A 27,178-nucleotide genomic window follows, 5' to 3' on the forward strand; every position below is an offset into this window, starting at 1 on the left:
CAGTCAAAGGTTTTGTGAAGCTCTAGATTATAAATGCTACAAAATAAGCATTACTGTTGCCATTTGTTTTGTTCTTTACACAGGCTACAGTGCTGTAATCTCACTGCTCAGTCCTGTGAAAGTTTGTCTTTAGTTTTACAATCATCAAACTCTCTCCTGAGAGAGCTGGACCTGAGTAACAATGACCTGCAGGATTCTGGAGTGAAGCTTCTTTCTGATGGACTGAAGAATCCAAACTGTCAGCTGGAGATAATGAGGTGAATGGTTTAACAATAATTAACTATTATATATTCAGAAACGGACCTAACCAATAAGCCAAGTGGGCCGCTTAGGAAATCAGGGGGCCCCATCTGATTTGGTGAAATATACAATATATACTTACAAAAGTAAAAGAACTGGTATTTGCTTAGGACCATGGCTATAATAATGCTATAACAATAAATGATTTTGTCACAGAATGTGACATCTGCTCTCAATGGAATGCCAGAACAAGAGACAAAACATGAATGTGATATTTTTGCAAATTTATACAGAAGTATGAGCAATGTTGACTGCATAAGTCTAAGAAAAAAATATTGTTTTGGGTCGGGGATAAAAATTGATAAATTGAAATTTGCAAGTCGTAAAATGCTTCGATTTCATGCATGGTTTGCTTCTGACAGCACTGAACAAACTAGCAGTGCCATCTAGTGGCTCAGCCAGGGTCCAAAATTATCACCACACACCCAAATGGTGATTAAATGAAACAATGTTACTTGTTGTAATGAAGGGTCAGTGGAGAGTGGATCCATTTGCAGTTTTTATTAAGAACACAACAGGGCAAAGACAGTACCGTGGTCGGGGACAGGCAAGGGGTCGAGGCTGGCAGCAATAATCAGAGTCGGGTCACAGGCAATGGTCGTGGCAGGCAGCAAGCAAACAAAGTTCAGAGTCCAGGCAGTAATCAGGGCAGGCGGCAACGGATCAAGCAGGGTAAAACAGTCCAGGTAATAACAGGGAATCAGTCCACAGAAATAACGGTCAGAAATGATCACCTTAGCAAATTAAGACTTCGCGAGGTATGAGAGCAGGAGCGCGTCTTAAATAGTGTGTGTGTGATATGGTGCAGGTGCATGTGTAATCAGTCCCAGGAATGAGGGCCTATGGGAATTGGAGCCTCATTCATGACACTTGTCAGTTGGCTGGAAAATTATGAATTCTAACAATGCATAGTTGAGAGAATAGGATATGTCTTAGTATGAATATCAAATTATGAAGGTTGTAATGTAATCATATAAATTCTGCTTCATGTTTCATAGTGAAGCATGGTACTGTATTCATTTACATGTGTGCAACTGATCTTGTGTTTCCAGTGTTTCAGATCAGCTCAGTTCACAGTAAATCAGTGGTATCAAACTCAGCTCCTGTGCTCCTATGATCAGCAGTGTCACAGGCTAACCTAAACCAGACATTTAAATATAAAAATATAATGTCTATTGTTTAGACGGTATCACATTATTTTGCAGTAGGCTAAAACATATTTGCACTAAATCATATCATATTTACACCTAAGCAGATGTTCACAAACAAGCTACACAAGCAGTGTCATAAGCTAACCAAACTGAGCTAAATATATTACAAATCAGACTGAAGTACTTTAAGTCTTTGGTTCTTTTAATGATGATTTTGGCTCACATTTAAAAAAACCCCGCAAATTTACTATGTCAAAAAATTAGAATACTTCATAAGATCAATAAAAAAAGTTCTTAAATTGGCTTCACCTGACAATCTTCTCAAGCCTGTGGTCATTCCTTTCACTTGTACACCTTTTCCTACCACACTTTTCCTTCCAGTCAGCTTACCATGAATATGCTCTGGCACAGCACTCTGCGAACAACCAGCTCTTCCAGCAATGACCCTCTGTGGCTTACCCTCATTGTAGAGGGTCTTGATGATCGTCTTCTGGACAACTGTCAAGTCAGCAGACTTCCCCATGACTGCTGTTGGGATTACTGACCTAAACCCAGTATTTATACCCTGAGAATGGTCATTTAATAGAACTTGAAATGAAATATTCTAATAATTTGAGATAAATAAATTGTTTTTTTTTTTTGTTTTTTTTTTTTTTTTGATGAGCAGCAAGCTGTAATCATCAAAATGAAAACAAAAAAGTCTAGAAATATTTTACTTTATGTCTAATAAATCTAGAACATTTTTAAGTTTTACTTTTTGAATTAAATTACAGAAAAAAATAACTTTCATGATATACTAATTTATTGACATGCACCTGTATATCCTCGTCAGGCTCAATTCGCTGTTCAAAATGCAATTGTTCGTCATCTGAGTTGCAATCTAGGGCCTCTTTACCAAAGTAGCGTGCTATCCTCAAAACGCAATGAACGTTCAGTGAATCTGATGTGGAAATTTTGTTTTTGTGGCATTGACTGGGGGCATGTGCAATGCATATATTTCAGCCAAACTATTGACCATGTGAATGGCGCCGGTGATGTGGCAGTCTCAGCTCATTAAAGATAATGATGTGAGCAAGAAAAGACTGTACATCTCATTGGTTTGAAATGGATTACATAAACTGAGGATATTTGTTTTTGATTTGACTTCATTTGAAAGTAGACATATCTCTTGTGTCTGTGTGGCAAGAATTTGCTGAGTTTCAGTTCATTTTCAGATGCATTTCAGAATGTACTTCACTTAGAGACATCAGATCGCGCATCATGTTTTTTTCTTTATTTTGCGAAAAGAAAAACATTTCGTTTTTTGTGAGTGTACCCAAATAAAAGTAGACACTTAACAGTCTCAAATGATGTATAACACTGGTATGTATGACCAAATTCCACCAAGTATTTTGAGTGTCTTTCACAATAATAAGAAAAAAAGCAACGTGGTATCACAGGCGCGACCACCAACCCCTGAGAGTTAAAATAACATTCACTCTTATTTGTATGACTCTGTTAATGTTTCTTCTCTAAATGTAAATATATTTAATTCAAAGCAATGATATTTGAAAAAAAAAAAAGTAATCACTTGAAATTACTGCTGGTTACTCCAATAAAAGGCTAAATAGGTATTAAATGTTCAAACAGCAATTTCTATAATACAAGTAAGTACAAATGTGTCTGATGACTTAAATGTGTTTGGAAATAGAAATTAATTGTTACTTTAGACTGAATCTAGAGAAAGTAACAGCTGCATATACAAACTCCACAGGTCAGTGTGTGATTGTCATGTCTGATTGCCAAACCAATGTCATGTGGACTGTTGCTCTGTGTCTTTGTAGATTGTCTGGCTGTATGGTGACAGAGGATGGCTGTGGTCATGTGTCTTCAGCTCTGAGTTCAAACCCTTCACACCTGAGAGAGCTGGATCTGAGCTACAATAATCCAGGAGATTTAGGAGTCAAGCTGCTCACTGATAAACTTAACCATCCAAACTACAGACTGGATAAACTCAAGTATGTAGAGCAGGAATAATTTTGATTAAAAAAAACTCCAAAAACAGCATTACTGTCTTTACATATTAAAAAACAGTAAAAAACAAAACAAAACAAAAAAACAGCTTTCTCAAAGTCCTTGTGGCAGTGTTCTGAACTCATAAAGTCCAAACTTGATGTGAATTGGTTGAGGTATCACACTTCTGTCTCAGTGGGTGTAGTTGCATTGGCTTTAATTCCAGGTGTGGTTTCCACTGTGTGCAGTTTTCTGGATGAATAAAAGGACATATAGGACAAAAGGTGAAAAGGGAACAAGAGTGTTGTATTTTCAAATCTGTTAAAGGATTATTAGGCTGCATAAATTAGGTCAGCTGGAACCGGGAACACTTCCTATAACACCAGATGTACTCGTTACATCAGAAGAAGAATGGCATCTAGGGTAATATTAGTCTTTCTGTTTATCCCGAGGTTTACCGTAGTCTACCGTAGTCAACCGGATCCGGGCCGTATCCAGGTGAGACCAAGGGCCTGCGCCTTGACATGACCACAGCGCAGCCCTGAAGTATCAGCAGAGATTGACTAGATCATCCACTGTGAAGGCCTCATCAACACGACAACCAGTGGCACAGTTCCTCAACAACCATCCATACCGGCGTGATGAATATGATCCTCAACTGGATGCATTGTTAATTTTGGCAGCCATTTTTGATTTAGTCTTAGTCTTTATCTTCAGATGAAAATGCTCCTTAGTTTTGGTCACATTTTAGTCATTTTAGTCTTTCATATTTTAGTCTAGTTTTAGTTGACGAAAAGTCATCACATTTTTGTCAAGTCTTAGTCATTACCTTTAGTCAAACTATAGTTGCCAACATTAATTTTGATAGCTATTTTATATGTAGTCTTTAAGCAAAATAGTCATTATAATTTTTCTCTTTAGACCAATTAATTCAAGCTTATGAAATCAAGGTAACAGACTGTATTGACATTGCACTCTTAGCAGTAGCAATTGTACATATTCACTTTCAGTGGTTCTGAAACTTTCTAGAGTGTCGTACCCCCTGAGGGATTTAACATCCTTCTGTGTACCCTCTCTTTTCCACTTAGACTGCAGTTACACTTTTCCATTAAGGGACAATATTTTTTCCTTTATAAATACCTTTGTAAAATAAATAATGCCTTAAATAATTTTTTTTTTTTTTTTAATTATTAAATACAATGATGATAAAAACGAAGTGATACTTTTAAATATTACATTAAAACTGCCAGTAGGTGACGGTAAGTCACTGTTTTATGAGTGAATCATCGAGTCATTCATTCTTTCAGTATCAAAACTAGCGGCTGTATTTATGAATGGATTACTGTATCATTGACGATTCGTTCAAAGTCGCAGATTCGTTCACGAAACACAGCTTGTGTGCTGCAGTTCTGCTGTGGCTTTCGTTGCAAAATAGAGCAAAAATACTTACAATACTGACAATACAGTATTTACTAATCACTTAATATCACCCTTTTGTTTGTTGAACTGTTGTATAAAATCAATATTCGGGATATTATATATTATATTCGGGCAATATTCTTGCTGGTATAATATGATCAACATTAAAAACAGTAACTCGCAGAAGGGTATGTTTTTTGTATCGAAGAGAGTTTAAATCTCAAATCTACATGCAGTCTGTGTCTATATTGTTCTTCATGCTAGTAAGTGCTAAATCCCCACTTTCACAAAGGTAACGTTATATTGTCGAGAACAGCACTAATGTAGCGCGATGCTGGCTTGTGTGGGTGCAGTCAGTTTTGACCGCAAAAGATGAGGTAATTTGATTGAATGTCGTGTATATACGACATTTTACCTGCTAGAAATACATGTTAAGTTTTCATGTTATTTTAAGATGGAGAAGAATAAAATGAATGGCACTTTTCGCGTCAGTTTGAGAACCACTGCTGGATATCAGTCTGCACTTTGGTCCCAGATTTAGTCATTAAACGAGTAGCGCAATATAGACACATTAATTTAAGTAGAAATCTCAAATGAAGAGCGATGAACTCCAGTTTACTTGTCTATGTTTTCAGATCATCCGCGCTTCTTCAGTGTAGAGAGGGCTTGTGTGCATGGTTGCCAGATAGCAAAGATTAAGTAAAATGTGTTCTATTAACAGAAAAGCTCTGATAGGGGGTTTAAATGATGGAAATCTGGCAGCCCGTAAGCGTGACGTGACCGCTCCTAAAGACAGTCTGTAATGTTTTGTCTCCTTTATTCGACAAAAACAAAAAGTGATTTCAAAAGAGTGATTTTGGTCAAGTGTTTAGTCTTTTAGACACATTTCAGTCTTTTTTCATCAACGATGTTGCACATATAGTTTTAGTCACGTTGTCGTTAAATGAAATTGGTGTCGTCTCTCATCGTCTCGTCTTAGTCATGGAAAAAAAGGTCGTCAACGAACATTTTTCGTCATAGTTTTCGTTAACGAAATTAACACTGACTGGATGGAACTGAAATAAATACTCTGAATGTTGCAATCCTATCGGACTTATGATAGCAGCCTGTATCATAACAAAGCACTGTTTGCCAGAGGAGAACCGCCCCCCGACTAAGCCTGGTTTGTCCCAAGGTTTTTTTCTCCATTTTAACATCTATTTGCCACCTGTTTGCCACATGATGTCACCTGTTGGAGTTTGGGTTACTTGCCGCTGTCGCCTTTGGCTTGCTTAGTTGGGGACACTTGACATTTGATATTCAACAGTGCTTTGATCTGCCTGCATTGACTCTATTCTTTAAGAGCTGCTGTGCAGCCAAAAATATATACCAGTTATCAATGTAAAGCTGCTTTGACAATTTACATTGTAAAATGCGCTAATAAACTCAATCTCCCATTGGTAAGGGTGAACCTCTGACCTTCCAATTATAAATAATGGCATGACGGTTCTGCTCTTTGACACTGTGTTTCCGGGCAATTTCTGCAGCTGTGCTCAGGTCTCTTCTCAGTGCAGAGACAAACTCGTGATGGCTGACCACCCTATCGTCACAAAGGACGTGCTGAAACATGATGTCGATTGGCAGCCTCGGGATACGCCCAAACATAAGATAAAATGGGGCAAACCCGGTCGTTTCATGTACAGTGCAGTTATAACTGAATGTTAATGTCCTTAGAAGCTGTGGCCACCTTGCCTTGGATTTAACTAGGAGAGCTCTTATCATATTCCCCAAAGTCCTGTTAAAACGTTCTGCTAACCCGTTACCCATAAGTATGGGTATGGTATGGTGTGGTGTGTGATTTTTGAACACCAGCCATCTCAAGTAGGTTCTTAATGATTTTGCTTTCAAAGTTCGCACACTGGTCTGAATGTATTCTCTTTGGAAATCCGTAAATGCAAAAGAAGTCATTCCAAAGGTGACGGGCAACTTGTTTGGCAGACTGGTTTTGATGGGGGAAGGCATGTGCCATCTTAGAGAAATGATCTGTTACTACTAGAACATCAACAACTTTCCCTGAAATCTGTTCAGCACTCCAAAAATCAAAACATATGAGCTCCATCGGCTCAGAGGTTCGAATGTGCTCAAGGGGCGCACAAGCATCTGGCTCTGGAGTTTTCCCGACAACACATCTCTGGCAGTTTTTTACATAAAGCTTCACATCCTTGCTCATCCCTGGCCAAAAGAATCTTTCATCTGCAAGGGAGAGAGTTCTTGCACTCCCCTGGTGTCCGGAAGCATCATGAACACCACAGAGAACATCATGCTTCAGAGAATCAGGTACAACATACTGAAAAAGCTTCCTATTCATCAGCCAATCCTTCTTCACTCTGTACAGCACATGGTTACGAATCTTTTGCTTTTTCCAGTGCTTCAAAAGGTTTGTTACAGAGCTAGGTTCCTTTGCTCTCTCTCATTTTTTAAAGCACGTTTGTGTCTGAGAACATAGTTGATGACTCTGCCGACTATGTTGTCCTGCTCTTGGAGACTAGCGAGTCTAGAAAATGGGATTGCAACAGATGGATCTTCAACAGGGAGTTAGAGTGATGTTGGACTGGCTATGGATAAAGGACTAACTCCATTGCAGTGAGCACCCAATGCAGCAGAAACTTCAGCAGCATCAAAAGATCTGGGACATGAGTCGTTCACATTATCCTGCAGCTCTTTCTCAGTTTCACCTTCACTGGCAGCCTGCACATTCTGACAGTTGACACGAAAGGCATCTTGCACAGTACTGGTAACAACACCATTGACTTCATCCAAGAGAGAAATGTATGGTTCTTTCAACAGACGATGGCTGACACAAGACTTAACAAAGGGCTCTCTGCTCAAAGCATCTGCAACAACGTTCTTCGTGCCTGGCACATACTTCAGGTCAAAGTCATATGCAGCGAGCTTCGCCACCCATCGCTGTTCACACGTGTCCAATCTAGGTTTGGTTAGAATATAGGTCAAAGGAAGTCACGTGACGTGCTCATGAACCTAGTCGCACTCGAGTAGAGCTCCGTATGTTTGGCCCCTTTTTGCTGATTTTTTCGTTTTATTTTAAGTTTACTTAATTAATAATACTATTTCTGATGGCTTACAATCGGAAGCAGCAGGAGATATCTCCAACGGCTTCTCCGATTAAGAAGAAATCCAAGCCACCAACCACGGGTGACATGGTAGACAAGATGGCGAATACTGTTGCGCACTTTGAGGACATTCTAAGAACTGAGTTGACGGCGATGCGGAACGAATTCGCCTCTCACATGTCAGTTGTTCAGTCGCTATGCTCCAAACTGGATCTTCTTACAGGGGAGATGAGAGAACAAAAGAAAGTGGTCGCAGATCACGATAAGCGAGTAGCCGCGTAGTCTAATGTTTACTTCTGAACTTACAGTTACTAAAAGGTTGATGGTAGACTCAACTGGTCTTGTTTTCAAATTTGTATTTTGTCTTATTACGCAGTAATTCTGTTCGATACCTATGACTGACCTTAATATTCTCAGTTGTAATATCAATGGCCTAAATGGCCCACACAAACGTACAGGTTTTCTGGATTTTCTGCGAAGAAGAAAGATTGATATAGTGTTAGTTCAAGAATCCCATCTGAAAGAGGAGGATGTACGCAGGTGTATTAATAAGTTTTATGAAGTGGTATCTCATTCATCTTCGGATGCTAAAACCAAGGGGGTCCTAATATTAGTGCGGAGGACTTTAAATATTACTATTTTAGACAAAGGTTGTGATACAGACGGTAGAATAACACATATAAAAACAATAGTGGAGAATAGAAATATTGTATTTATTTCAGTTTATGCCCCTTGTACCCCGGACCCTACTTTTTTCTCTGTTTTGTCTACTTATCTTTTAAAATGTTCAGATTTTGAAATTGTATTGGGTGCAGACACAAATTCTGTAATGTCGCATATCCTAGATAGATCTGGACCAAAGGAATCACACTCTCAAGCCGTCTGTTCTGACAAACTTAGGAAATGTATAATCTCATCTTCATTGGTGGATAGTTGGCGTTTATTAAATCCTTCTGCCAAGTCTTTCACTTTCTTTTCTGCTACTCATAAATCCTATTCGCGAATTGACTATATTTTCATTTCTACTTCTTTATCTTCAGCTGTTCGTGATGCCGATATCTGTTCCTTATCTTTGTCAGATCATGATGGAAATTTGTGCAGATTATCTTTGATCCCTCGGCCATCTCGTGCAACTAGATGGCGATTTAACCCTAAATTGTTTTTGTAGCCAATTCAGAAATAAATTTGCTGAGTTTATTGAAATTAACCAAGGCTCAATGGATGATCCACGAACACGCAGTTAAAGGATTCATAAGGAATAACTCAATTTCGTATGCCTCTTTCCTTCAGAAAAACCGACATAAAAAGATAGTTGAACTGGAATCACAGCTCCAGAATCTGACTAGAGACAATCAACGTTGTTTCTCAGACAATACTCTCAGCAAAATTATGGCGGTTAGGTCTGAACTTAATTCATTACTGAGATCCAGGGCAGAATTCCTGATTCAAAGATGCAGGCAGAATTACTATTTTCAAGGAAGTAGACCAAGCCACCTTTTAGCTCTAAGAATACGCAACAGTGAAAAGTTTGCTAATATTTCAGCAGTGAAATCCCAATCCGGGCTCATTATGACAGACCCCAAAGACATTAATATTTCTTTTCATTCTTTTTACTCTAACCTCTATACTTCTTCTGCTGTTGGTGACCCTGACTCTTTTGCAATTTTTCTTTCCAACCTTGATTTACCTAGGCTGTCGGATTCAGATTCAGATTATCTGGCTGAACCGATTACTCTTCAGGAGCTGGAGTCAGCAATCCGATCTATGAACAAGGGGAAATCCCCAGGTTTAAATGGTATTCCAGTCGAATTGTGTACTACTTTTTGGTCGGATTTAGGCCCCCTCATGTTAGATATGATAAATTTTTCAGTTACTCAAGGCTCATTTCACCCATCTATTAATATAGCTGTTATTTCTTTCTTGTTAAAAAAAGATAAAGATCCGACTTCCTGTTCTAGTTACCGGCCACTTTCTTTGATAGGGACTGATGTTAAATTATATGCTAAGGTACTATCTCGTCATCTAGAGAAATTTATGAACAGGCTAGTTCATCATGACCAAACAGGGTTCATTAAATCTCGCTCAGCTTCGGATAACTTACACAGGCTATATCATATTATTAATTTATCTAATAGTTTGTCCTCCCCTTGTGCAGTATTATCTCTAGATGCAATGAAAGCTTTCAACCAGCTAGAATGGAACTATTTATGGGCGGTTCTACAGCATATGGGTCTAGGATCGAGTTACATAAACATGATAAAAGTTCTGTACGCCAATCCAGCAGCCTCTGTTCTCACAGGTTCTGTTTGCTCTAACCCATTCTTTATACATCGAGGTACTCGTCAGGGTTGCCCGCTTTCTCCTCTGTTATGTGCCTTATCCTTGGAACCCTTAGCTCAAGCGGTCCGTCAATCTGAAATTATTTCTCCCATAATTATAAGGAATACTCATCATCATATTCTTTATTCGCTGATGATATTTTATTGTTTTTGGATAAGCCGTCACATTCTATTCCTCATGTATTGAATTTATTTGACCATTTTGGATCTCTCTCTGGGTTTAAAATTAATTGGAGTAAGTCATGTCTACTTCCCCTCAATTCTAAATTTGATCCCATTTCCCTTTCTGCATCTATTCCATTGGTTCAAAACTTAAAGTAGTTAGGGATAGATATTTTTCCTTCCATGCAAGAAATTCTTTCAAAAAACTATAATAGTATTCTAGCCAAAATATCCTCAGATTTGGAAAATTGGTCTCGTCTTCCTACTTCTTTTCAGGCTCGTATATCGGTGATCAAAATGAATGTTCTCCCACGTATTAACTTCTTTTCTTCCATGATTCCTCTCGCTCCACCAGTTGGCTACTGGAACAAACTTGATGCATGAGGAATTTCCCTCTTCTGCTTCAGTCATCTATCTTTTTCTACTTGAGCATTCATACAAACCTTTATCTATTACAACTGTTTGGGCTAAGGATCTTAATGAGGATGTGCATGTTTTATTTTCGGATCAGATATGGGGAATGTTTAAAATGTCTTCTAAAAACCCTAACCACCAAATGATTCATTGGAAATTGCTGCATAGGGTCTACTTGACTCCAATGAAACGTTTTCATATGAATTTGTCAACCTCTCCTAAGTGCAATCTCTGTTCACAAGGATCTTTAGGCACTTTTTTGAATTTTTTCTGGGAGTGCCCCTCTCTCTTTTCTTTTTGGACTCAGCTCTCACAGGACCTCTCTTATTTGTTGGGCACTGAGATAAGTTTGACTTCACGCCATTTTTTTATGAATGACTTTTGGGACCTCACCTTGTCCGTCCAACAAAGATGTTTACTGCTAGCTGCTCTCACTGCAGCAAAAAAGTTGCTAGTCAACCGTTGGAATCCTCCTCACACAATGGACAGACGAACCTGGGCGGTATATTTGTTGGACATTATCTTGATGGAACTCTCAACTTCTCGCATACATGGATCTAATGTGAAAACTGTCAATTTATGGCATTCATCTTTTAATATTGTGTCATCTTTTCTAAAATCTTTGTCAAAATTATTTTATTGTATTTTATGTATTAATATTACTTAATTCATTTTTATTATTATTATTTATTTTACTTTATGTATTTTATTATTTTTCTTTTCTACCCTTAAGTCTACCAGGGGGTGGGATGGGTTGGGATGGGTTTTAAATTTGCACAGTTGCTTTTTGTTTTATACTACTGTTCACAGAAGAAAATTCAATAAACAGTTGTTAACAAAAAAGAATACAGGTCAAAGGGTTATTATTAGACCATGCTGTGAAATGTCTCCCTTTTAGGCGTGAGAAAACCAGCTCTAGTCGGTCAAGAGCTACCTGCTCACAAAGAGCAAAAACCATTAAATCGTAGCAGAGAAGGCTAGTGAAATTCTCAATACCGAAGATGGACATCATCGTCCTCATAAAGGTTGCTGGACTGTTGGTCAAGCTGGCCCTGAGGTAGACGATTATACTTGTGAAGCCCGAAAGGAGAGGAAAAGGTGGTGTACTTCTTATGCTCTTCAAACAAGGAAACATTATAAAAGCCAAAAGGTAAGTCCATAGTTGAAAAGAAAACATTGCCTCTCAGGGCTGCAAGTGCATCTGCTTGGTGTGGGAGTGGGTGGGCGTCCTTTACTGTCTTCGCATTCAGCCATCTAAAATCTGTACAAATATGAAGGTCGCCATTCTTTTCCCACACCAAAACTAATGGAGATGCATATTCACTCTGAGATTTCCTTATAATGCCTTTCACTTCAATCTCATTCAAGACAGTGCATAGCTTTTCATAGTGGCAGGGGGCTACACGTCGATAAGGGAGTCGAAATGGCTTCTCATCCACCAAGTGAATTTTGTGGACCAAGTCAGTGGCTTCCCCACAGTCCATTTTTCCACGAGAGAAGGTCAACTCATACTTCTCAATGAGATTCTCAGAAGTTTATCCTTTCACTCATCTGACACTTCACAAGCATCCAAATCCAAATCTTGCAGGCCTAACTTATCAAGCACATTTGTCCTCTCATCACTGGTCCGCACATGACTCGCTGGACTCACAGCACATTGAACATTACTCTTCAGGGTCTCAGGAGTAGACAACTCTTCAACAGCTATACAAGTGAAAACATCCACAATCTTTGTGTTTTTCTTAAGAATGATTGCTTTGTCTGTAGTGTTCATTATTTTGAATGGCACCCATCTACTTCTCCACATAGGTGTGATGACTCTCCCTATGATCACATTCCTTGGATGGCATTTACACAGGGTTGGCTCAACAATGACTGTGCTCCCCACAGAAACAGCTGTTGACTCAGAAAGCTGAGCCCAAGCAAGATGCTTATGGTGTGGTTCTAGAGTTATTTTCTCCTTCAACTTAGCTGTGCCCACCTTGTCAGAAATGTCTTTTCCATTCCATTGTTCCATATTTGAAAGAAGAGACAGGAATTGGTGACATTCAATATCATCAGAGTTAGCTGGGCTGGACACAAGTCTCCAGTATCCGTCAGTTTCCTTCATTTTTTGAATCAGCCACTTGATAGCGTTGCTACCCAGGATCAAATCGTCAGTCTGACCTGGAACGACTAAAACTGGAACAACCATCTTACAGACATAAACTTAGATTTGAAATTCATACATCACTTTTGTGGTAACACGTTGTCCACCACAATCAATTACGACTTGTCACCAGACCAAGCTCAATTTAAAATAGAACATTGGTCTGGGGAGTCTGTATGTATTTTCTACTGCACAAGAGGCGTGATCAACGAGCATTATTCACGCAATTGGATAGTCCTTGAACCAATCAGATCAACGATCCAGGTGACGTACTTTGCAGAGCGACGCAAAAATTCCAGACAGGTTTAGTTTGTATTGGTTTGTAGAATTGATCAGCGGTTTGCAGAAGCAGCAATGGCATTGAGCGATTTTTGTAGGTTGTGCAAAAAAAAAAAAAACATGAAAGTGAGTGGTATTTACACCCACTTGAGCGATTTGTTTGCTAAACTAAAGAAGTCATTCACCATCGTCGAGAGGTTAAAAGGAATTGGATTGACGGTCGTGCTTGCCGTCACTTCTCTATCGTCATCGTGTTATACCCGCCAATAGTGAGCAAGGTGGATAAGCCAGTCTGTGATTTGTTCCCGCAAAAGTGTAACAGAAGCAGTAGAAATGAATGTACGGGTTTCCAGACTGAGTTGCCGGGCGACATCCAATCGCCGGCAGATCAGGCTGAGTTTACCCAGTCTAAATTATGACAACATCATTGGCAGGGAGCTTTTTGTAAATCTGGCTTGTGCTGCAATAAGCAACGTTCAGCAGCTTCACTTAACGTGCATGCCATGGAGCCACTGTTAACCATAGCTTTCAGTTGAAGGTCGCCCCATACTGTCGCAGGAGTGTAAAACAGACTATCAATTCTTTGTACTCTGTGCATGTTCTGAAAGATGACAGTTTTTCCAGCAGGCTCAACAGAATTAGAAAGACTATAAACTGAGGTAGGATGATTCATACAACACTGGTTGGGAGGAAAATTCTCATGATCTACACTGTCCTCCCTTGAGTGTAGATCTTCTTCTTTTTTCCAGCCCTTGAGAAGACAGAGATTTTACTCTCTCAGGAAAAACAAAGCGTGAGCGGTCAGGAGGTTGACACTGGAAGCACAACTTTTTGTCACGACAATGCGTGAGGCCAGAATGATCAGGGCTCGAACAGGCAGTGCATGGCAGGTCATTAAGTCCTTTTATTCAAGGCAGACTTACATTGGGTGTTGACTTGGCTCTTTGCTGGTGGACTCCTTTAACAGGACTTTTTCCAACAGGCTCATGACTCACTCTAATGCAGAAGCTTCCAAAGACTTAGACTGCTGGACATCAGAAGTAGACGGAAGTGCTGCTGTCGACAGTTCCACTTCAGTTCTGTTCACAGGAATTCTAGTGGGCGCTGCATGTCTCACTGTAGATACAAGACTGGTCTCGGAGTGATATTCATTCAAAATATCTTGAACTTCTCGCACAGACCATGCATAAATTGTTTTAGATCGAAAAGTGATGGCAAGCTCTTTACAAGGGCAGCATCTGATGAACATGCAGGTTACCTCTGTACCTGGACAATCCAACACTTTACCCTGCTCTTTCAAACATTCTGCAGCAACGTCAACTGCACGGTTTAACCTGAGCCAGTACTCATAAGCATCCTCATCTGGTCTGGGTAAGGTGGTATAAAAGTCAGCCAGCAGGAGAGGAGAGCAGGGAGAAGCTTCAAAGTGTTTCCTGAGAATACTAAAGATAGCATCAGGGTTCTGCACAATGTCAATTTCACTGTTCCTTATGCCAAACTTGACCACATCTCCTGCTTTGCCTCTAAGATCAAAATTTCCTCCGCTTGTTGCTCTTTTTTCAAGTTATTATGTTTTATGTAATCTCTCATGATATCAATCCATTCACTTAAGTCAACAGTATCAGAAACTTCACCTCTGAAGCTAGGAGGTTCTTTCACAGTTCTGGAAATGGACAACTGGCTTTGTAGTAGGTCCAGCATTCGTAAAGCTGATCCATCTGCTGTCACATTTTTGGAGGTACTACATACTCAACTTGTGTCAACTGTGTGTGTTGGGCTGAGTCTGGTGACAATACTGTCAGCGATTTGCTGACCGACTTGGCTGATTATGTCTGTCATTGCAGTGATTACATCTGGGGGCTGTGCGTTAGGGAATGGGGTAGACGAAAACGCACCTTGTGGCTCTACTGAAGCATCGGATTCATGATTAGTGGTTGAGCCCTCACAAACTAATGGATCTGAATTGGAAGCATGACTGTCTATGAGCACACGTGCATCGCTTTGTACATCGGGCACGCTGAACTGTAATGACTGTGGTACTTTCAATAAACCCCATCCTCTACCTTTACTTCCACAGACTGGAGTGTTATAGTTAGCAAAACCACTCATAGTGAATATCAGTACGCATAAACAATTATTAAAATAGATAGAAGAGGAAAAAAAGAATTCTAGGAAGTGCTGTTGAAAGCAAACTGTCCTTTTGTGAATTTGTGATTTAGAGACAGTGGATACAGGCAGTGAGACAGAGCGCAACAGGTCATATCACTATAAGAAATGCATAGGAGGGGAATGTATTCAGGGACGGGTAAACTAATTCTTAGACATGGTTAAAAATAATTCATGTTTTTTTTCTTTGTTTGTTTAGCATAACCTGATGCTGATTACATTACCCTCCATAGTAGTTTTTATAGTAATATGACCTGTTGCGCCCTTCTCACTACCTGTATCCATTTTTGTGTCCTTAAACTTTCGTGTTTTGGAGTCGACAGTGTTACGTGTAGTGGTTACAGAGACCAGCTGTTCACGGAGATCCACAATAAACAGGCATTTATTGACAACAAGGGAGAAGGTACAACCAAAACACATGTAGAATAACATTAAGAACAGACAAGGAGTGAAGAGAGTGAGTCCATTATATAGGCAGTGCTGATGAGGGAGTCCAGGTGCAGGTGATCCGTGATGATGGGGAGAAGACGAGGGAAGTGAGTGCGGGTGTGGAAACAGGAGGATCATGGGAAATGGAGTCCAGGAGACATGGGAACTGTGACAGACAGCTTATAAAAACTTAGTTCTGGGGGGTTTTTTTAGCTTGTTTGCTGTACACCTGGTCACATAAACAGCTTTTAGACATTGTTCTGTTTTTTGTAATAAGTCAGAAATGACAAAGAGGCAGCCTCACACTATACAAAGTGAATGGAGACGGTTGGATTGTTTCCCCCCCCGGTGGGCGTGGTTTTCAGATTATACTAAATACGATCTGTCTCTATGCAACTCTGCTGATTACATGTATCTGCTGATGTATATATATATATATATATATGATCTGTCTAATAATGTCTAAAATATAATAATTCTCTATTTACAAAGCTGTTATAAAAATGTATGGAATATTATATTAATAGATATTAGATTAATAAAATAGCCTTTAGCAGCATGGACGTGACTTTGTCTCTGGCTGTAAGCAGATTTAAGTCGACAGTCCACTGTGTGCAACTGCAAACTGTGCTGTACACAACAGACCCATTGATAACTTTATTCCCATTCATCTGGAGAGCCACTGTGTTTACTGATTAACTGTGACACTGTGTGTGTTTTTTTTAGTGTGGATCATGGAGGAGAGATCAGGATTACAGCAGGAGTACGCAAATGTATGTACACACACACACACACACACACACACACACACACTAGTTGGTTGTTTGGTAACAGACCTGAGAGTTGAGTGTTGAACTCAAGATGAGATGAGATTTGTAAGAATCCTAAATCAAGTTATGATTTACTTCTGAAATATTAATTTGTGAAAAATCCTAAATTAACTTGTCAGAGATCTGAACCAAATACATAAGATAGAAAGTTTCTGTAAAAATATTTTTTGTAGATTAAAAGATCAGATTCATAATTCCTGTTTTATCTCCATCAGATTACCATCAGTTCACTCTGGATCCAAACACAGTGAATAAACACCTCCGTCTGTCTGAGAGGAACAGAGTGATTACTAACACTCTTACAGTTCAGTCGTATCCTGATCATCCAGACAGATTTGATGTTCCTCAGGTGTTGTGTAGAGAGAGTGTGAGTGATCGACGCTGTTACTGGGAGATTGAGTGGAGAGGTGGTGTGGATCTATCAGTGTCATATAAGAGCATCAGCAGGAAGGGATGGGGTAATGAGTGTGTGTTTGGATATAATGATCAGTCCTGGTGTTTGATCTGCTCTTCCTCCAGATACTCATTCAGACACAATAAGATAGAGACTGAACTCCCTGTAAAGTCCATCAGGCATAGAATAGGAGTGTATGTGGATCACAGTGCAGGAACTCTGTCCTTCTACAGCGTCTCTAGAGACACAATGAGCCTCATCCACACAGTCCAGACCACATTCACTCAACCGCTCTATCCTGGGATTAGGGTTGTTTATGGATCGGTGAAACTGTGTTGATGAATCAGAAAAGACTGTAGAGAGATTCTACCCATAATGCTTTGAGCTCATTTATGAGGACACAGGCTCATGAACCTAATTGTTTAAAAAACATACTAAACGGATTGTGTAGGGGGATAGAATATACAGTTTGTACAGTATAAAAAACATTACGCCGATGGAGAGTCCCTGTAAACCACATATACTGTACAAGTGTGTGTGTGTGTGTCTGTTCTTTTCTCAGTCTCTACGTATTCTGATGTAAATCAGTTTTTATTGTCATATCAATCTCTATTATTACTGTCAAAATTACCTTTCAGCTGAAAGTGTTTTTCACAAACATGATTCATGAAGAACATGTCATTATATTTGTTTCATTCTCACCCATGTACTTTAAATGTTTGTTTTATTATTTTAATGGGGCATGATGAATTATTCATGTATTATTGTATAATACTTTGATTGTTTTCCATAGAAGATTACTTGTGTCAATAAATATCCCTGAACTCCAGATACTTTTATCTTTCACTGTGTTTTGAACATGACAGAGTGTTTAACATTTCAATAATACATGCTTTGTAGTAAATGTCATTTTATTATATTTTGTAAATTGTAAAGGCTGGTATCACTGGGATCACATGATCAGACCAACCTTTCATTTTTCTGGATCCCAAACGAGTGTGATAATGTGTTTAAATTAAAGTGTTTTTACTAATTGACCCTTTGCTGTGAGTTTGATTGACAAGCGATCTAACCAATCATAACGGTGAATCCGCCGTTTTGTCCGACAAAGCAGTCAGGAGCATAGACATTATAATAAACACTAGATGCCCTATTGGCTGCTGGTCTGTATGTCAACGGCGCCGCCATATTGTGCGGGGCAACGTTCCCATAACGCTCATAACTGGAATTGAGAAAAATGCCTGCTTTGTGTGCTGCTTGGGGCTGTACAAATCGCTGCACAATTGAAAACAGGTCTCAAGAAAATGACCTATTACAGGTAAGACTGAACATTTGTTTCTGGTTGTATTTTGTCATTATATAATTATATTAATAGTAGTTGGCCACCGGAGTCAGCCAGACTACAAAAGTTAGCGATGTTGCTAGTGAGCTGTGAAAGTAGAGATATGAGTTTACATGATTTCTAAAATAGTTTTAGCTTATATCTTATTTTATAAACAAATTTGCTGAAGTTTAAATATGCCCTAGAATCAAAAATTGAATTTACCTTGGCATAATTGAATAACAAGAGTTCAGTACATGGAAAAGACATACATTGGGTTTCAAACTGCATTGCTTTCTCCTTCTTATATAAATCTCATTTGTTTAAAAGACCTCCGGAAAACAGGCAAATCTCAACATAACACAGACTGTTACGTAACACTCGGGATCATTAATATGTATGACCCCAATATTTGCATATGTCAGCCCAGCCCATGCCAGCGGGGACAGGGAGCGCGAGATTTAAAGGGGCCGCAGCCTGAATCGGTGCATAGTTAATGATGCCCCAAAATAGGCAGTTAAAAAAAATATTTAAAAAAAGCTATGAGGTATTTAAAAAAAGCTAAAAGGTATTTTGAGCTGAAACTTCACAGACACATTCAGGGGACACCTTAGACTTATATTACATCTTGTGAAAGAACGTTCTAGGGCACCTTTAAAACCGACTTTTATGACAAGTAACTTTCGTTTTGGCTAGGTGACTGATAATTGTGAATCTTACTGTAATGTTAGTTAGTTGGCTAGCTTTTCACACAAAGACAAAGAGTTGAGGAGAAGTGCGAAGTAGCTATAAGAAGGGAAGTTTCCCGACTCATCAACAAAGAGTAGGTTTGTCATCAATAGATTATTTAATAGTTTGCCATTAAATGGTGATTTGTTCATATTTTTATTTCCTTTTTAGCCCATTGTAACCAGGGCTACACAAGCCTCAAGGAAATCTGAGGAGAGCTTGTCAGTGCAGTGTTCTCACCATTTCCAAGAGACTGATCCTCCTCTGCCTAATGCTGGGAGTATCTGATCTAGTTAAATCCAGAACTGCTGTGAGCATTATAGCCCTGTTCATATTCAAACCTCTTTGAAAATGAAATTTTGATGAAAACAAATAGAAAATTTGTCATAATTTTCTCCCTCTAATTCCATCACAGATGAGTATGACTTTCATTGTTTATCTGAACTTTACAACCTTCCTGGGACCCACCATCCTCACTTTAGAGCCTTGTCCAGATCCTGATCCACCCTCAGAACTCAATCAAAGATGAATGCTAACCTCAGCCCAAAAGAAGGCGTAGAATGAAGAAACCATCCTCCGCACACTGAGGCCATCCCAGGGCCTCATCCCAAGATGGCCACCACTCAAGAGCCTAGTCTCAAGATGGCCGCCACTATGCATGAGCCCTCAGCCAAGATGGCCGCCGCCACACCTGAAACCTCAGTCAAGTTGGCCACTTCACTTGTGCCTGCCATGGCGCCCCGAAGCTTCTGAGCCACCCGACCCGCCCTAGAGACTTCCTGTCCTGCCAAAGACTATCCTTTTTTTTCATATACATCTTGGATGGCCTTAAGATGAATACATTATCAGCAAATTTTCATTTTTGGGTGAACTATTCCTTAAAGGGGTGGTTCAATGTGATTTCACTTTTTTTTTACTTTACTTAGTGTGTAATGTTGCTGCTTGAGCATAAACAGTATCTGCAAAGTTACAGTGCTGAAAGTACTGTTATACTAGAATTATACTATATGCTATTATCAATATATTATTATGATATTATATTATTGTACTTATACTATTATATAATTGTACTATTCATTACTATTTTATTTGCTGTATACTGTTTGTATTAAAGAAATAAAAGAATGTACAAAGTGTTTGGATTCTGCCGTTACATATTAAACAAACAATACAAATGCTTGCACGCTTCTTTCAATCATGAAATGCATCGAAATGATTAATGTTGGGAAACTTAAATTGGTAGATTAAGCTCTCTATTTGTGATCGATTGTACTTTTGTGGAATAAATCACAAAAACTCTGCTGTATGCACTGCTTTGATAGAGACTAAAGTGAAAGTTGTTTTACACTATGAAGCCATTTGAAGCGTCTGCCTTTCAAATGCTCTTAATTTAAATATTGTGCGGGAAACAGAAATCCGATCAGTTATCCAGATACAGAGGCCACTTTAATGTGATCAAATATAAACACACTGTGTCCTGATTAGCTAATGATCTGATCTGCTTGATCGGATCACTGTGATTGCATATTAATGCCAAGTGTAAACGCAAATACTAAAATATTAATAAATAAGTTACTATTATTAGAAAATTTTAAAGGTTAATCTACGGTGTCTTTTTTACGATATAGATGCTCCAGCACCAGTAATTGTAATTTGTTTCGGGTGTGAAAATGACAACACGCAAAATCAAAATGGGACTTCATATCGGTCACGATCACCATCAGTTCCTGTCAGTTCCCGGACTACATTTCCCATCATCCTCTCTGCCAGTCACATGCACACACTCCACACCAATCACCTGTCGCCACATACAGCTTAGCACATCATCTGGACTATAAAGGACTCACACACACACTACCTTTTCGCGAAGTCTTGTTAACATATGTTGCAATTCCGAGCATTTATATCCTGTCTGCCTATCTGTTTCCGATCCTGTCTGGTTACCCGTTTATGATTCTCTGCTGCATACCTTTAGACTGTGTATTGTTTCCTGGACTGTGAATGATATCTGCCTGCCTCGATCTACTGCCTCTACTCTGACCACGATTTTGCCTGTTCCCTGCTGCTCCTGTTTGCTCCTGTTTGACCCTGCCTGTACGGCCACGCTCACTTTCAATAAAGCTTGCAAATGGATCTCTGCCAGAGTCCCGCCTCGTTACAGAAGACTTCGCCGCCACAACGATCCAGCAGTTTTTCTGGAGAACACTGGTCCGGTATGAGCGTTACACAACTGCTATTATGGAGTACACAGGGTACACGATCTTTGGAGGAATATATTGGTGAATATCTGGACATTGCTTATTATTCTGATCTGCCTGACTGTGCTTTGATAGCCTTTTTTTGTGATGGCATTAACCACCCACATGGAAAAAACCTATATAAACATATATGTTTCAATATAGGTTTGATATAGGTTTTACATATATGTGACATATATAAAATTGGCCGTTTTCCTATATTATATGTACATATATGTACATATATGCACACATATATGCACACATATATGTACACATATATGTACACATATATGTACACACATATATATATATATATATATATATATATATATATATATATATATATACACATATATGTACACATAATATAGGAAAACGGCCAATTTTATATATGTCACATATATTAAAAACCTATATCAAACCTATATTGAAACATATATGTTATATACGTTTTTTCCATGTGGGACCAATTTCACGTGTTCGTGTAGCGGTGTGTTTTCTGCGTTGTGTCGTAATCAAAGACAGACTGCGAAAAATCTTGCCATCAGGTCCTCACTTTATTCTGTATAACACAAATGGCAATATATGAGGACTTGTGCAGCATACAAACAGCATGCGGCAGCAACGCACAACGCTGAGAAAGAGAGATATTAAAAGTAACTTAAGTAAAGAAAAATAATCAACGAAACATCTGAATGTACATCACAGAGGGGTTTTGGATTACAATCATACAAATATATCATGCGAATTCAGCTGTTACATGAAACATGGCCTTAATTGAATCACCGCAAAAACTTTGTGCGACCTACCGCTGTGATGTCTCATGCAGACTGGGAAGCAGCAAAGTGCGTCAACACCCCAAGTCAGCATGGCGGCAGGAAACCCCAAATATGGTCATGGCAAGTGGAATCACAAAATAATTGTCTAAATACATAACTGCTACATTCGCACATACATAAGTTCTTGCATAATTTTTTTCGTTAATTCTTAGTTTTTGCCTTGATAATAGAAAATATGAGCTAGGCATCATGTATGACAGTCAAAAATGAGATATGAGCTACAAAATGACCAGATCCTGCCATTAGCTATATAGAAGACATATCTTGTATGTATAGGGCATATATATGGATATGAAGAAGCAATACAGGAGACCTATATTTCCTGTATATGCACATATATGCACCTCAATTTTGCCTATATGTGGCATATATACACATATATGCAGTATATATACGCATATATGCAGCATATATATAGCATATATGCAGTATATATGCGCATATATGTAGCATATATATAGCATATATGCAGTATATATGAGCATATATGCAGCATATATATTATCATATATGTGCATATATGCAGCATATATGTACATATACACTGCATATAGGTTTCATATATGCGCATATATCCACATATAGGTTCTTTCCATGTGGGCAGCCACTCCAAAATAAACTAAGACAAGAAGGACCACGTTTATCACTCAGCGGTTTTATGGATTATGCTTTATTGACTGTTGGCTCTTCGCTCACTGTGGGTGTCGCGGAGAGAGGCGATGCTACACTGAATCACGTAATGGCCGCCGCGCCAGTGGACACTAACAAGATGGTGGCTACCATCACAACGACACTAGTCCATGTCGCCACTGATCGCCCAGAGCAACGCCACGTCTCCGTTGATCACCCAGAGTCATGTCACGTCTCTGGATCTGTCCGGGAGCGGAGAGGGTTGCGTTCCAGTGTGGCTGATCCACCGCTGTCTTCAGTACGAGCGGCTGACATTCCTAAGCCTCCGCCGGCCGCTTCGCTCTCAGGCCCGCGGGCCGCTTCGTACTCAAGCCCGCCGGCCGCTCCGCACACAAGCCCGCCGGCCGCTCTGCACTCAAGCCCGCTGGCCGCTTCGCTCTCACGCCAGTCGGCCACTTCGCTCTCAAGCCAGTCGGCCGCTTCGTACTCAAGCCCGCCGGCCGCTTCACTCACAAGCCAGCCGGCCGTTCCACACTCGAGCCAGCCGGTCACTACGGCCACAAGCCAGCCGGCCGCGTCGCACTCAAGTTTGCCGGTTGCAACGCGCTCAATTTCGCCTGTTGCAACACACTCAAGTTAGCCGTTTGCAACGCACTCAAGTTCACCTGTTGCAGCGCACTCAAGTTCACCTGTTGCAGCGCACTCAACCTCCCTGGATGCGATGAACAAGATGGCCGTTTCGCCAGTGCCCACGGGCAAGATGGCTGCCCCCTCGGTGTCAGTGAACAAAGGGGTTGTTCCAGCCGTTGAGTCCGCTCCAGAGCCCGCTCCAGCCAGTGAGTCTGTTCCAGAATCCGCTCCAGCCAGTGAGTTTGCTCCAGAGCCTGCTCCAGCCCGTGCGCCCGCTGCAGCGTCCACAGAGGAGGTGAACACAGAGCCACCGCCTCGTCCACGTAAGAGGAGGAAGAGGAGGAAGAAGGCTCCTTTCATCTTTCAGGGCTTGGAGGCCTTCCCAGAGCCTGCTGTGGGCCCAGAGACCACTCCAGAGGTCTTTCTTGCTCTGCCCAAGCGTCTTGCCCTGCCGACGTCGTCCAAGCGTCTTGCCCTGCCGGCACTACCCGAGCTCCTTGCCCACGAACCCGCCACGGCCTCCGTTGAAATCACCAAGTACTTTTTTGGGTGGGGCCATATACCTGAGGGTGGGGAGCTTGTGGGTGGGACCCCTGCCCGGCCACGGCCAGCAACTGCCTCTGAACTGCTATGGCCGTTTACGGACTATAACTCCCTATGGCCATTTATGGACTCTGACCCACCGTGGTCATTTACAGACTCTGTCTCGCCAGTGGTTGCCCAAACCACCTGACCGGCCGTGGTTGCCCAAGCCATCTAATCTGTCGTGGCTGCCCAAGCCACTTGACCTGCCGTGGTTGCCCAAACAACCTAACCTGCCGTGGCTGCCTAAGCCACCTGACCCGCCGTGGCTTCCTGACACTCCTGACCCACCATGGCTGGCCGTGGTACCTGACCCGCCATGGCTGCCCGTGAAATCTGACCCGCCATGGCTGCCCGTGGCACCTGACCCACCGTGGCTGCCTGAGTTCCTGGATCTGCATTGGAGACCCCGTTCCTGTCTGCGTCTCCAGTGCACCCACCCCCCTCCCTATCTGTGCCATGTACGTCGCAAGGACGCGCCTTCCAGAAGGGGGGCGTTATGTCACGATCACCATCAGTTCCTGTCAGTTCCCGGACAACATTTCCCATCATCCTCTCTGCCAGTCACATGCACACACTCCACACCAATCACCTGTCGCTACATACAGCTTAGCACATCATCTGGACTATAAAGGACTCACATACACACTACCTCTTCGCGAAGTCTTGTTAACATATGTTGCAATTCCGAGCATTTATATCCTGTCTGCCTATCTGTTTCCGATCCTGTCTGGTTACCCGTTTATTATTCTCTGCTGCATACCTTTGAACTGTGTATTGTTTCCTGGACTGTGAATGATATCTGCCTGCCTCGATCTACTGCCTCTACCCTGACCATGATTCTGACTTTTCCCTGCTGCTCCTGTTTGCTCCTGTTTGACCCTGCCAGTACGACCACACTCACTTTCAATAAAGCTTGCAAATGGATCTCTTCCAGAGTCCCGCCTCGTTACAATATCTTTATAATGAAATAAGATTGTGAGATGAATCCAATCTGTGGCACTAAAATGTCCATGAGTGTCTATTGAAAAACAAAAAGCAGCACTTTTTGTCCACAAAAGCATTAAATCAATTAACACCCTAGAACCCTTTTTCACAAGATGTAATATAAGTCTAAGGTGTCCCCTGAATGTGTCTGTGAAGTTTCAGCTCGAAATACCCAATAGATTTTTTATTATTCAATTTTTTAACTGCCTATTTTGGGGCATCATTACAAATGGGCCGATTCAGCACGTATCCCCTTTAAATGCTCATGCTTCGCCCCCAAGCTCACAACTCTGTAATACATTGCATAAACAAAGTTCACACAGCTAATATAACCCTCAAAATGGATCTTTACAAAGTATTCATCATGCAGCATATGAGATCATGTAAGTATAGTGTTTATTTGGCTAACGGGGCTAAAGCTAACATTACACACTGTTGGAGAGATTTATAAAGAATGAAGTTGTGTTTATGAATTATACAGACTGCAAGTGTTTAATAATGAAAATAACGACATGGCTCTTGTCTCTGTGAATACGGTAAGAAACAAAGGTAACTTTAACCACATTTAACAGTACATTAGCAACATGCTAACTGGTGTATCCAAAATGGTCAATATTCATTTATTCATTTATGCATTTTCATTTATTCATATTCATATTAATCATTCATTATCATTTATTGCTTATGATTTTTCATGCTACTTATGATTTGAAGTATTCATATAATCTTACTTAATTACTCACATATAATCACGTATAGTCAAGTATAACCATATTTACTCCTTATTATGCTCTTTTGTTATTTTGATCTTCATTGTGTTTCTTCCACCTGTTGAACTCTGTGACATCGAAGTTCCAAGTGAACTTTAAGTTTTCTTGGTTAAGAGGGCTTGGTAACATTTGTGGTTAAGTTGGGTTCCTGCCAAATTTTACCCAAACGTAGATGTTCTCAGAAGTGATCACATGTTATAATATTTTGTATATCTGTATTCAAATGAAAGGGGATCTTTGAAAAATGTAACTTTGCTATTCCATTGTTCTGACGAAGGTGTTAATCCACCCTTTTGGGGTGCTATTTTTGGGTGTTTTTACTTCATCTGTTAATGTCAACTGTCACGAGACCATAAAAATTACCCAATGACTGTTTGGATAGCAGGAAATCATAAAATGTCATGAATTTCTTTAAATCCTCCAAAACAACGGAAAGTTCATTTTGACCTTTCTTATCTATTCAAACAAGGCCTGGAATGGTGTGTTGTAAGTTTTTCCCAATCTTAAGGTATAAAACCTGGCTCATTCTGTCAATAGGTACCTTTTTCCTGTTATCTTGACTCGCAATTTGCTGTCTCATGGCGCCACTTCTAATGATTTTCTTCTAGATTACTATACTCAGATTCCAGAATGTTATTATCATAGATGTTCGATTTCTGATTGTTATTTTACCTTTTGGTTTTATTAAATATTTTCATTATTGATTGAAGTTTGTGTGTGAGGCTCAATTTAACTGAAATAAATAAATAATTTTTCTTCAAAGTCATCAACTGCCTGGATCTCATTTTCTCAAGTTTTTGCATCACTAACGAAACATTTAGAAAGACAATTTACAAATATCACTAAAAATATCATGATATCATGGATCATGTCAGTTATTATTGCTTCATCTGCCATTTTTCGCTATTGTCCTTGCTTGCTTACCTGCATAAAGTCTGTTGATTCGGCTGTGCTGCTCCAGACGTTAATACTGGCTTGTCTAATGCCTTGAACATGAGCTGGCATATGCAAATATTGGGGGCGTACATATTAATGAACCCCACTGTTGCGTCACAGTCGGTGTTATGTTAAGATTCACCTGTTCTTCAGAGGCCTTTTGCACAAATCAAATTTACATAAGAAGGAGGAAACAATGGTGTTTGATACTCACTGTATGTCATTTCCATGTACAGAACTGTGATGAGGTAAATTCAATTTTCAATTCTAGGGCACCTTTAAATATTGATAAATTGTCCATTGTATGCATCACATTTCTTCTGAATGATCTGCTCTCCATCATCATTCTTCAAAAAATTATGCAATCTGAGCAGCGTTTA

The 27,178-nt window shown here is 40.0% G+C and overlaps 1 protein-coding gene across 2 annotated transcripts in view; it reads left to right on the forward strand.

Annotated features, from left to right (window-relative positions):
• The window catches only part of LOC125245415 (NLR family CARD domain-containing protein 3-like), a 67,098-nt gene extending 48,862 nt beyond the window's left edge, over positions 1–18,236 (forward strand). For both annotated transcript variants that reach the window (XM_048155988.1, XM_048155989.1), the window contains 4 exons: positions 84–257; positions 3,275–3,448; positions 16,637–16,683; positions 16,956–18,236. In XM_048155988.1, coding sequence (XP_048011945.1) covers positions 84–257; positions 3,275–3,448; positions 16,637–16,683; positions 16,956–17,473 — 913 coding nt within the window. In that variant the 3' untranslated portion in view covers positions 17,474–18,236. The remainder of the gene's footprint in view (positions 1–83; positions 258–3,274; positions 3,449–16,636; positions 16,684–16,955) is intronic.
• The last annotated feature ends 8,942 nt before the right edge of the window (positions 18,237–27,178 follow it).

This window comes from Megalobrama amblycephala, linkage group LG14, assembly GCF_018812025.1.
Source record: "Megalobrama amblycephala isolate DHTTF-2021 linkage group LG14, ASM1881202v1, whole genome shotgun sequence".
Classification (NCBI taxonomy): domain Eukaryota; kingdom Metazoa; phylum Chordata; class Actinopteri; order Cypriniformes; family Xenocyprididae; genus Megalobrama; species Megalobrama amblycephala.